Source organism: Tinamus guttatus, unplaced genomic scaffold (assembly GCF_059628265.1).
Source record: "Tinamus guttatus ecotype Peru unplaced genomic scaffold, ASM5962826v1 Tinamus_guttatus_pri_ptg000163l, whole genome shotgun sequence".
In the NCBI taxonomy this organism is placed as follows: Eukaryota; Metazoa; Chordata; class Aves; order Tinamiformes; family Tinamidae; genus Tinamus; species Tinamus guttatus.
Window position 1 is genome coordinate 553,615 of NW_028288697.1, and position 12,052 is coordinate 565,666.

General features: G+C 54.5%; 1 protein-coding gene across 1 annotated transcript; it reads right to left on the reverse strand.

Moving 5' to 3' along the window:
• Nucleotides 1-812: 812 nt before the first annotated feature.
• On the reverse strand, nt 813-5,525 carry LOC148595025 (uncharacterized). The gene is made up of 12 exons (XM_088522757.1): nt 5,447-5,525; nt 5,205-5,266; nt 4,680-4,836; nt 4,114-4,370; nt 3,644-3,726; nt 3,090-3,196; nt 2,852-2,966; nt 2,451-2,583; nt 1,990-2,127; nt 1,477-1,556; nt 1,130-1,324; nt 813-903 (listed from the first exon to the last, which is right to left on the reverse strand). Exons 1-12 carry the CDS (start codon nt 5,523-5,525, stop codon nt 813-815), a joined length of 1,497 nt encoding a protein of 498 aa, XP_088378883.1.
• Nucleotides 5,526-12,052: the final 6,527 nt, after the last annotated feature.

A 12,052-nucleotide genomic window follows, 5' to 3' on the forward strand; every position in this document is an offset into this window, starting at 1 on the left:
AATCTGGGAGTGCTCATCTATCACTTGGATTGAGTTGTATTTGCTGTAGAAGGGATTTCAGGCTAGATGAGGAAGAATGAGGAAGAATGCAGCTTCTGGGGCGGGGTGGCTGGGAGCCTTTACTTGTTCCATTGGTTTTAAAGTACTGGGAACTGGTGTCCAGAAGATAGTTGTGGCTGCTTCCAGGGGAAGAGGAAATCTCAGATTTGATGATCTCTGTAGCTGAGGGCAGGGTAGAACAAGCATCGCCAGTAGGGCATTTGATTTGAGGTCAGGGTGGTGGGCGCCCAGCTCACTCTCTGGATTCTCAAGTAGTTCTTGAACCTAACCTTCCATCATCACCCGCCACGTGCTGCAGGATTCGTTGGCTCAGCCAAACCAGGAGCTAGCTGGGTGGAGATGTCTACTCCTTGCTTCTGCAGCAGCCGTGGTCCCATTCCTGGGATCCCCAGTCCCAAAGCCTTTCCCTCTCGACCACTGCCAGCTCAAAGGCCAGGTCAGCGTCACCCTTGTAGCAGAGGGAGGAACAGGACAGATGACTTCATCCTCATGGAGTAGAGGAGGAAAACCCTGTGCCACTGGGCTCACAGTGATCTCAGCAAGATGGAGCTAAGGGGCGTTCGGTAGGGCTTATGTGTTTCCTTCCTCTGATCAATACCCTGAAGGTAACAGCACTGCTTTAAACTCCGTTCCAGAGAACCTCAAGCGTTGGGGCCATCCAATCTATCAGGCCGTCACACAGGCCTTTGGTGGTAGAATTTGGGCGGCTGAGGTGTTTGAAGGAAAGGCTCACATTGTCTCGGAAGGACTGTTTATTTCCGCACATAAAAGTTGTGGTAGTGGTGGCAGCCCGGCACGCGGTCCTCCTGCTCTCTGCTCCGGAGGAGGTCCATCAACTGAGCGCTGCGGATGGGCGAAGAAGATGTTACACCGCTGGAGATGTAAACTGACCGTGCTATGGTGCGCTGGCACCCCCACCCACTTTGGGTGAGCGGGATGTGTGAGCCCAGGCCAGGCCCCAAGGTATTTGTGCCCCAAGGCAGGGCTGCAGGAGCCCCTCTTTCCCCAGGGCCAGGGCAGGAAGGGCCTTGTGGAGCAGGGGAAACCCGCCTGGCTGCGAGGTGTTTACCAGCGCTTTTCTTTCTCTTGCTTGAGCCTTTCCTGGTTCTGTTCCACCCTTTCCTTCCACCGATCCCGAAGAATTTTGTAGGAAGCCATGAGCTGCAAGGTCTGCTTTGCTGGAGGAGACACTTGCCTGCAAGAGAAGTGACAAAGTCCCTCTCCTCCTCTCTTGGAAACGTTGCAGCCTCCTCTAGCCCCATCCCTGGAACAGCCACATTGGAGAAGAAGAAACAAATAGGGGACTGTGCCCTGCAGCTGAGGAAGGTGAGGTCCTGGCAGCTCCTGAAGCAGGGGTCGGTGAGAGCCCCTTGCCTGTCCCACACCCTGGCTCTTAGCTTGCACATCCACACTCACATCTGGGTGGTGCTGCCCGGCATGGCAGTGCCTCGGTAACGGCGCTGCTCAAAACTGATGATCTTTGGCAGCTTCATGATCTGTTTTAGAAGGAAAGGAAGAAATGGCTTCAGCAGGGAGGGCTGAAGGGGTGAGACGCCCCTGCCCTGCAAGGGAGGCTCCTTGTCCTTGCAAAGCCAAGCTCAAGCTGTGCAGGGTGCTGACACCAAGGGCTGCCAGAGCCCAATCCCTGCTCGTGGCTCTGAGGGGGTCTAGGCGGCTGCTCAGGAGAGCTGGGTTGCAGCTCCAAGGCCAGCAGCGTGGGCAGAGGAAGCCATCCCTGCCCTTACTAGAGCCCCTGGCTCCTTGTGGGCCCTCTTGTGCCCGCGACCTCCTCCGTGCTGGGAAGAGGAGGGCCGGCTTGGGCACAGCTCCTAGAGGCAGCCTCAGAGTGAGCCCCGGCTGCCTGGGAGCTCCACTGTGTTGCAGGTGGGAAAGGCCCTTTTGCAGAGGGCTCTCAGAGGCCTCTTGTACCTGGGGCTGGTGTTTGGCCTCTTCCTTCAGGGCGGCCTGCTGCTCCTTGTAGGGGTCTTTGAGCTGCTGCCACTTCTCTTCCAACACAGAGGAAGGGACATCTTTCCTGAGCCTCCACATGGCAGGCCGGGCTGGACGCTGTGGGGCCATGCAAGGCAGCAGTGTTAGTCTGGTGTCTTTGGCTGGGGAGTCTGGCCAGGGGCGTGCTGCTATTTTCATCCCATCCCCGCCCTTGTCTTGAGCCTCGCCACCACCCCTCTTTTGCGGGCGGTTCAGCAGACAGCAGGCTGGAAAAGCTCTGCTCAATGCAGCGCCCAACTGCCTCCCCTGGTAGCAGTGGAAGAGGCCAGCGATGGCTCCTGTGGCTTTGCACTGAGGGCCCTTTTCTGAGGGTTCTCGTAGGCGTGAGCTTTCCTACGAGCTGTGGAGACGCTGGAACTCCCCAGAGCCCGATCACGCACCTGTGCTGCAGCCCTGTGAGGGGGGCCCGTATGGCTGCTGCGAGGGCCCACAGGAGGATGTGTGGTGTATTTCAGGGCAGCCTCCTTTGCCAGGGAGATGCCCTGGATGGGGGACAGCTGCTCCACAAGGATCCTGAGGAGACACCACAGGGCGCGTTAGGAGAAGGGCAGCAGCTATTTGCTAAGAAGGATGTGTGTTCAGCTCTCCCAGAGTCCAGGATGTCAGAAGAATATGAAGGCAACGGGAGGCTCCCCCGCAAGCCTGCGCGTGCTCGGCATGCAGCGAGTGGAGCCTTTGCTGGGACTTGTGTCCACAGGCCTTGGGAGGCCCCTGCGGCGCTGTGTCCACAGGGGAGACTGGTACAACTGTTCCCCTCCAGCCCTTTTCCCAGGGCTCTCACCTAGCAGCAGGCTTGCTCTTTGCACTTTGCTGCCTCCTTGTGCCTTCCTCCTTGTTTCGCAGCTCAGGCAAATAAAATTCCTCATGGTGCTGCACGATTTTCCCCAGACGCTGCTCTGCAGAGGGGAAAGCAGGAAACTCTCGAGAGAGAGTGGGTTGGGGAGCCCATTTCCACTGGGCTCCTGTCACCCAGCGCAGGACAGAGAGCCAGCAGCATCTAGAGGGAGCTTTTCCCTGACCTTTTCTGCTCCTGATACCCCCATGCTCTTCTTTCAGCTCCTTCTTCTGTGTGGAGTCCACAAGAGCAGTCTGATGCTTCGGGCTGTCTCGCACAATGAGCCGAAACCTGGAAGTCAAATGACAACCCATGTGAGAAGGGAGGGCATCCTCTCCACTTTGCACCTCGTGGACACTGATCCACCTCCCTGCCATTGGAGACCTTCTTGCATCCCACCACCTTTGTGAGCAGGCACAGCTGCTCCTTGGGAGCTTTTTTTGTGGCTCTCTGACCCAAAAGACACATGGTGTAGCCCATATCCCTTTCTGGGTGCAGTCCCTTCCCTCTGCTGGGAAGGATGGCAGGTTGGGCATGAGAAAGGTAGTCACAGTCCTCAGTCATTCCTGGCAAGGAAATGTGTAGCCCAAAGTGAGCATCAGTAAAGCAGGATCCAGTCACTGTGTGACTGATTTCCAGCTGGATGATGCACATTGAAGTCCAGTAGTGCATGGTCTCAGGCAGCATTTGGGAACCACCTACTTGGTTGGCCCTGGTCTACAAAGGAAAGGTGCTCACCTTGGAAAGACATACACTGAACTAGGACAGCTCTCTGGGGTAGCAGGTCTGCTGGACAGGGACAGCTCTATCATCTGTAGTTTCTGCAATGTAACACAGACCAGTTGAGAGACTTCCGAGGCAATTCCTTCCTTGCTGCTCAAGGCAGTGGACCATTTTCCTGCTCCAGGAGACAGCTATCTCTCCAAACCCCTGCTCTAAGTTCACCACTGAGAACATTAGTCCCTGCTTCTGATGCAGAGAAGATGCATAGTGCGGAAGTGAGCCTGGCTGCAAACCCTGGCAGGCTTTCTGTGGTGGCAAGGGGCCAGCAATCTAAAGAGCTCTCTCTGCACTGGGAGCAAGCACTGGGGAAGGACTTCCATTAGCCTGCGATGTCCAGGCTGGCAGACAGGCCTCAAGCTGGGCAGCTGTCCTGCATTAGGATTGCCCAGGAAGCCCAAGTACTCTGGGAAAGAGGAGTTACTTACACTGCGGAGGGCTGCAATGAGGCTTCCAGTGCCCTCCAGCCGCTGGGTGCAGTGCGCATAAAACCGCATATGTACTTTGTCCCTTTGGCGGGCCAGAACACCAACATCCCGGAAGGTGAAGGGGACATTCTCCTTTTTCCTCACGTGGGAAGAGAACAAGCGAATGGTCTCTTCCACACAGCCTTTCACCACTTGCCGAGAATAGGAGGTGGCCCGGGACAAGCGCTCCAAGTCCAGCTGCTTGATCTCCAGATTGACTATGTGGAAGAGAAACAATGTCACTGCCCGCATCTGCTCGCCCACTGCATTTTCTTTGCTCGCCCATCCAGAAAGGTGCCTGGTGTGGAGGCAGGAGTTTGGGCATTCAAAGAGGCAGACTCCAACTGTGCGTAATGTTCTGGAGTACAAAGTGCTCCAGAGAAGGTCCTTGTCGGAAAGAGCTCTGTGGGGGGCAGTGAAGCTGCACGTGGCTGCTTCTCTCCGCGTGTCCCAAAGAGCAGGGAGCACCCATGCAGCCCATAGGGGATGTGCCAAGGGGAAGCAGCGGGTGAGCGCTGTCATCTCACCAGGGAGAGTCACTTTGCAGTATTTGAGTCCCCGCAGCCAGACCGCGTCCATGTCCAGCTGGAACACAGGCCTTCGGATTACTAGCACATCGCCAGTGGCAAGGTGCAGTGGCTCTCGGACAGTGCCAAAGGTGCCGAGCCCTGCGAGCAGCACACCCTGCACATAGCAAAGACACCAAAGGCCACAATTAAGAGATAACAAAAGGGATGTTTGCCAGTGTTGGAACTCTGCTCTGTGCCCTCCCCACTCTGGATGAGCAATGAGATACCTGGGGAAGAATTCAGAGAACAGCCACCTTCTCGTCATTGTATCTTCACCCCCTTGAAAAGTTCACTAATATCCCTAAGCTACAGAAGATGTCGGGGCTTTCTAACAGCCCCGGCTGGCCAAAAAGCTGCTCTGCAGCACACGGGCCACTTGGGATGTGGGGCCATGGGGCTGGGGGAAGGGTTGCTCCTGGGCACCCAGGGCTCTCTGGATGGCTGAAACCCTGCAGGGCCAGGGCCAGCAGGGCACCAGCGCACCTTGTCCTGACTCATTTCTTCCATAATGTAACTGGACACGGCGTCCCAAATAGCAACAATCTCTGGAAAGCAAGAGAAAGACTTGTCAGACACAGGGGACCCCCTTCCTCTGCGGCCACACAGGCTGTCATGGCAGCCCCCAGGCCCGCGTAGCCACCTGCGCAGCGCACGCTCCACAACATTATGGGCAGCTCATTGCGTCTGGGGATCCTGCTGCAGGAAGGAGCTCCCAAAGCCCCTACCTTCACGGGAAAGCTGCAGGAGCGTTGGAAACAAGACACACTGCTCCGGCCTGATTATCTTGGTCCAAGAGCCCAGCATCTTGCTTGTCCCCTTGCCCTTATCTCTCCTCTCCTGGCAGGGGAAAAGGACGCTCTTGTCGTCTCCTGGACCCAGACTCCTGTCCAAGGCGCCCCTGCTCCTCTGCCTGAGGGTGAGAGGCCCTCAGTGTTTCCCTGCTGCTGCTATCGCTCTCCTGGATGCAGAGCAGCTCCCACTGACAGCCGTGAGCAGCACCCACTCAGCACCGGGCTCGAAGGGAAGTGTGGGCACCATCACACATCTGCAGAGACCTCTCAGTGATGCCGCACGCCCCACTATGACCTCAGCCTCCTCGGGTCATCCCTGGGAGTTTATAAGGTCACACGCACACAGATGTCACTGCCAGACAAGAGCACAGAGCTTTCCTTTCTTGCCCTGTGAAACACATCTCTTTCCCCATTACTATTCCAAACTGGGAAATGGGACCCATTTCAGATCAGCTCTGGACCACGGGTCCCTGGCCAGCCAGGGATGAAGTAGTGCATGTCTCAAGGTCTGCCCAGGCTGTCCCCATCCATGCTATGGGGCCCACTGATCCAAATCCTCTCCTTAGGCCAGACTTTGTGGCCCAGCCTCGGCCTGCGTCACCACCATGGATGTGCCTGCATGGCTTGTGCTCAGGGCTGCCCCCCTGGTGTTTCTAGATCCCAGCTCCTGCCCTTCTGGAACCTTCTCTCACTCTGATCTCAGGAGTGGGTCAGACACCCATCAGTGTCAGGGGCACAAGTTAATCAAGTGAGGTGGAACAAGGGCCCTTCCTGTGACTTCTGGAATCTTCTCTCACGGCTCTGGCTCCAGGAGTGTTTATTACCATCTCACAGCAAAGCTGGTAGTTAGGCCCATTCATATTAACCAAAGTGTTACTAAAGTTTGCACTATCCAAGCCCACCATGGTGCCAAATTTTGGAGCCCTGCAGGGCTGTCTGCATCCAAGTGCCGACCTGCTCCCTTCTCCCTCGCTGGAGTAGGTGGGTCATGCCCTGGAGGACCAGGCCTCCTCCCTGGGGCCTTGGGCATTTGCCATGCCTCCCCGGGCAGCTCCTTCTTCATGCTGAGCCCTGACACACATGGCCGTCATGGCTGGGGCAGTTCTTCACAGATTGCTTGCCTGCAGGAAAAACCTGGGGCTTCATATGAACAGGGGAGGCTGTAGGCAGCACCTGCAATGGCAAGTACAGCCACAAAACATGGCACCTCTGGGCTTTCTCGTCTTTCTCACATGGACACTGTGTCCCCTGGCTGATTCACAGTGGAAAGGCCACCAAGGGCCCTCTCCACCCTTGCTAGCACCACCACCACCAGCGAGTGCCCTCTGCTAAGCCCTGCTGGACCCCACACTGGTCTTTTCTTCCTGTCCCTGGTCCCACCAGAATGGCTGCTCTGCCTTCCCCCTTAAGCCATGCACTCACATCAGGCTGCTGCCAGCAGAGCAACGAGGAGGGAAGAGCTTGGGAAGAACTCACCACCACTGAGGGCTCCCAGACAAGGTCTCCACTAAGCCTGCCCTGTTGCAGATAGTTAGGGTCCGGTGGCCGGAAGATATCGCGCTGTACGGAAAGATAGGGCCCCTAATAGCCAGTAGTGTTTAGTCTATGATGTAAGCAGATGGATGTGACGTTGTAAACCTTAGCTATATAACACCTTGTTACCCATCAAGAAACGCCATTTGCAGCATCCTCATATTGGTGTCTGTGCTCTTTGGCCCGGGCACAGTTTGGGCGTGCCTAGCCGCCTCGGCGGACGGAGTCGATTGCCAATGTCAGGCAACAAGTGGTGACCCTGACGTGATACTCCGAGGCGGCGGACCGCAGGTGGTCGAGGGATCCGGATCATGGAAGGGGTAGTCAAGGTCGTACTATCTGGTGCTCGGGAATGGGGGATTTCTATGAAATCGAACGCAGTTAAGAGCTGCATTGAGTGGCTCCTTGAAGAAGGAGCGGTTAACAGTGCCGGGGAAGTTTTATTCCCTCAGCACTGGCAGAGATGTACCACCGCGTTAACGGAATATGGTATGTCTAAAGGGAGTGCGAAAGATCTAAAGACATGGGGAGTGATACGGCAGGTCCTCCAGAGAGCAAGGGAGGAGAGGGAGACTTGGAGGGCAGCACGGGAGGCGCTCGGGAAGAGCGAAGCAGTGGGAGTGCAGACGGAGGCTGATGAACAGACCTTCTGCAAGCTTTTGATCTGGTGCAGAGAGAATGGGTTCAAAGCCGAGCTCCACCTAGTATTCAAACCCGATGTGAAAGCCAAAAGCAAAGTGGCCATCGGAGCCACGGCAGCCTTTGCAAGCACTTCAGGACCGGGACCGCCACGCCACTGAAAACCGCTGGTGTTTGGAGATCCATCGCTAACCCCCCGGCCCGTGCCTGCCTCTGTGCCTGCACCTGCGGCGCCTACACCGTCTGTGCCCCCGCTTCCGCTTGTTAGATCGCCTTGAAAAAAGGAGAAAGGGGGGCTGGGGAAGAGAAGGCGAATGAGATCAAGGAAACTTATGTTGCTGAAGGCTTGATGAAAGCCAGGAGGGAGGTGCAGAGGAATTTGATTCATCTTTTAAAAGTGGGGGTTGAAGAACTGTAATGCTTTAAGTGAGGACGGAAACCGTTATTAGGGCTATTGTTTCTATTTGCTATGTTCATCTCTATTATGTGTTATATCCTTTGTATATTGATGCTGACACGAGGTATGGTCGAAAACTGGAAATTTGTATGATCCGTAGAGTCATAAAACTGTTGTGCGAAATAGAATCCAAGATCTTGAGAAAGAAGATGTTTGCCTGCCCAGGCTGAGCGATAAGGAGCGCGGAGGCGGCTGCTCAGTCAGGTTAACAGCCGACCTCCTCCGAAAAGCAGTTGAAGGCGGCTGCTCGACCGGGCTTGAGGCCAACTTAACTGCAAACATCCTCTAAATTAATTTGAAGGTCAAACACCCGAAAGGGAGGGAGATGAGAAAGGCAGGACCCTCGGACTGACAGCTGGGCCCACTTACTGGTATGTGCACCTGCGCACCCAGGAGGGATGGTTATGTGACTGAAGGCGGAGTTTGTCCGCCCCCCGGTCTGCCTGCTGGCATGTACTGGCCCTACGTGGCAGGATGCACCGGGCTTAAACAGACAGTGCAGAGAGAGGGGGGGTGAGACTCCTAACGCTGAGACCCACGTTGTCTCTGCAGGGACGCCCACCGAGTTAGGAGCCTGTCGGCAACCCTCTAATCTGCCAACTCGAGAGAATGTTCAATCTCAGTGTCCTGCCGATGACCAGTGGAACTCACTAGTGGAGTGCACAGCTATGTGAGGTCGTGCCACTGGACAGAAATTGTGTTTGTGCTGTTTGTGTCTGTGGTCTTTAGATCTTTATTGTGTAATGTATATCAGCAGAGAGGGCTAAATAAGCACAACAAGAAAGTCCAGAATTTGAAAATGGGAAAGCCAGGAATAACTCAGACTACGGCGTCCCCCCCCACCTCCCCCGCCCACCCCCCCCACCGATGAAGGACTGGGAGCCGTACTCTGACTTATATCCTTGGACAGAGCTTAGGGGAATACTTACTAATTGATTTAAAAGATTGTTTTTTCACCATGCCATTGCATCCTGAGGACCATGACATAGTGGAACATATGAACCAAATGCTGAAATGCCAGCTACGAAAAACGAAAAATTGGCAAGAGCAGTATATGTTTTAAATTTTTGAGGTTGCACCAGGGTAGCCTGGTCCCTCGGATGGTCAAGCATAGGGCTGGGCTAAAGGGGGCCCTGACAGAAGTAAAAACGGGTCCATGTAAGGTGATGCTGAGAGCCTGGAACACGGGAAAATGGACGGGACCCTTGGGCTTAATAACCTGGGGAAAAGGGTATGCTTGTGTCGTTACAGATACTGGAACCAGATGGGTGCCAGCAAAAATGGGCGAGACCTTGGCTGGAAGCAAACTCGCATACATCAAACGTAGCAGGCAGGCAGCTGGTACCCTAGCTGTGGAAAGTGTGAGCCTGCAGAAGAACAACATGGGAGGAAGAAGTGTTACTGTTATTATTAGCTGTATATTGTGGCTTTTAGGAGGTAATATTACTTTTAACGCTATTATAGAAGCTGATGCTACTTTTAACACTAATGGATATGTTATGCTTCTTAGGCGTATTGTTAATTATACCCAAATTAAGAATTGTTGGCTTTGTGGGACAGCGGATCAATTGATGCACTGGTGTTAGGTATTTCTCAAAGCGACTGGACAGACCTGGACAGACCTGAATCCATATAGCCTACTCAATACATCATATCAGTGCACACAGGAGAGTCGTCTCCAACCCAATCTCGGTGTTTGCCGTCATCATGCAGTGGCAAAAGAAAAAAGGGGGAGAAGACTACCTTGCAGTTTTAGAATGGATTTTCTCCTCAGTTCAATCGCGCAAGAGCGTGACCCCTTGGTTGGAAGCGGTGGCTCACATGGTCTACCGTGGGAGAACTCAGGTGCTGGCAGTCTCGGGGGTGAGCCAGTGGCGATCCACCTTTCCCCTGCAGGCGGCGGATCTGGAATGGGCCCTGTGGCACTCCACTGCGCTGCAGTTAGTGCTCTTGGAGTTCCCTGGGAGGTGACTTCGGAAAGGCCTGCAGGAAAGCTTGGCCACTTCCTCACCAGCTATTCGTGGGTAGGAAGACCAAAGTGTGTAGAAAGACCTCCGTGCGATGGCCTCACGGTATTCACAGATGCAGAGAAAACCTCCAGAAGGGCGGCCATCACCTGGAAGGAGAAGGACCTATGGAAAGCCCACACCCTACAGGTGGTGGAAGGTGACTCGTTGCAGACTTTAGAATTGGCGGCTGTCGCATGGGCACTGATGCACTGGAAGGACACCCCGTTGAATATTTTATCGGAATCCCTGTACGTCGTTGGAGTAGTACAGCGAATTGAGGATGCTCTTTTGAAAGAAACTCGTAACCAGTGATTGTTCCAGCTGTTTCTACAAATCAAAAGAGCTGTGAGGTGGCGTTTAACGGCATTCTGTGTCATCCATGTCCGGAGTCATCAATGGACACTAGGTTTGGGAAAGGGTAACAATCGGGCTGACCAGTTAGTGAGCTTGGTGCGTGAACATGGGCCACTGAATCGTTTTGAAATCACCCGAATTGCTCATGAACAGTTCCACGCTAATGCCAAAGGCCTGACCTGGATGTATGATATAACTGTATCTGATGCCTGTGGAATTGTGCAGGCCTGTCCCCAGTGTAGTCATCATGGGCCAGATCTGGACATTGGTGTGAACCCCAGGGGGCCTGAAGGCATTAGAGATGTGGCAAATGGACATCACACATGTACCTGAATTTGGACGCCTCAAGTATGTCCACGTGTCCATAGACACCTACTCTAAGTTTGTGTGGGCCACAACGCAGACCGGTGAAAGGGCCCTACATGTCTGCAGGCATCTAACCACATCTTTTGCAGTCATAGGCTCACCCGAGCACATCAAGACGGATAACAGTCCGGCCTATGTCAGTGAGTCTGTCCGATGCTTTCTGATGCTTAACCTGATAGCCTTCTATGATGAAATGACCGGTCAGGTGAGGGAGGACCGAGTGGGGGGCTGAGAACCAATCGGAGCGACCGTTTGAAAAAACGTGCCTCCGTGAGTAGGAGGCAGGGCGAGCTAAGGAGGGGGGAAAGTAGGCGGGGCTGGAGCCCAACGAAAAAGTACCGGAGCCCGGAAGTGACCAGTCAGTCGAGTTCTAGCTCCAGCTCCGGCTCGGACACTAGTGAGGATGGGTGGCCCACAACTGATTCGAATTTGGGGAGGGAGAGAAGGAAGGTGAACAGGGCTGGGAGCCAAAGAACTAGGAGCCAGGGTATTCCCATTCGAATTGGAGAGGAGCCGCGAGGGGAAGAGGCCCCTCTCACGGACTGGAAGGAAATAAAGATCGCGTGTGCCGAGTGGGCCCCATCAACCGCGCTAGTGTTCCCAGTCCGGGTGACGGAGGTGGGACAGAGGGTCTACTCGCCGATAAACCCTAAGGATGTGCAAATGATTGTTAAAGCAATTGCGGATAAAGGGATTAATTCTGCCATGGTCTCAACCCTCATAGATGGTATCTTTGGGAGGGACGATATGCTTCCGTTTGATATAAAGCAAACTTGTAGGCTAATCTTTGATGGAGCAGGGATGATTGTTTTCAGACAAGAATGGGAAGACAACTGTACGAGGTATTTAGCCCAAGTAACTGGGGCAGATCATCCATTACACGGCTCCAGCCTGCAGCAGTTAATGGGTAAAGACCCAGCATTGATCACCCCCCAGGCGCAGGCCCATGGCCTGCGGGCCCATGAAGTTATGGCAACTACTCGTGCGGCCAGAGAAGCTATTCGCACAGCCTGTAGAGTCGTTGCCAGACCATCACCATGGTCCTCAATAAAGCAAAGTGAAAGTGAGAGCTTTACACAATTTGTAGATCGTCTCCAAGCAGCAGTCGGCTCTTCGGCCCTGCCTGCGGAGGCAAAAGGCCCGGTCGTAGCGGAATGTTTACGCCAACAATGCAATTCCGCA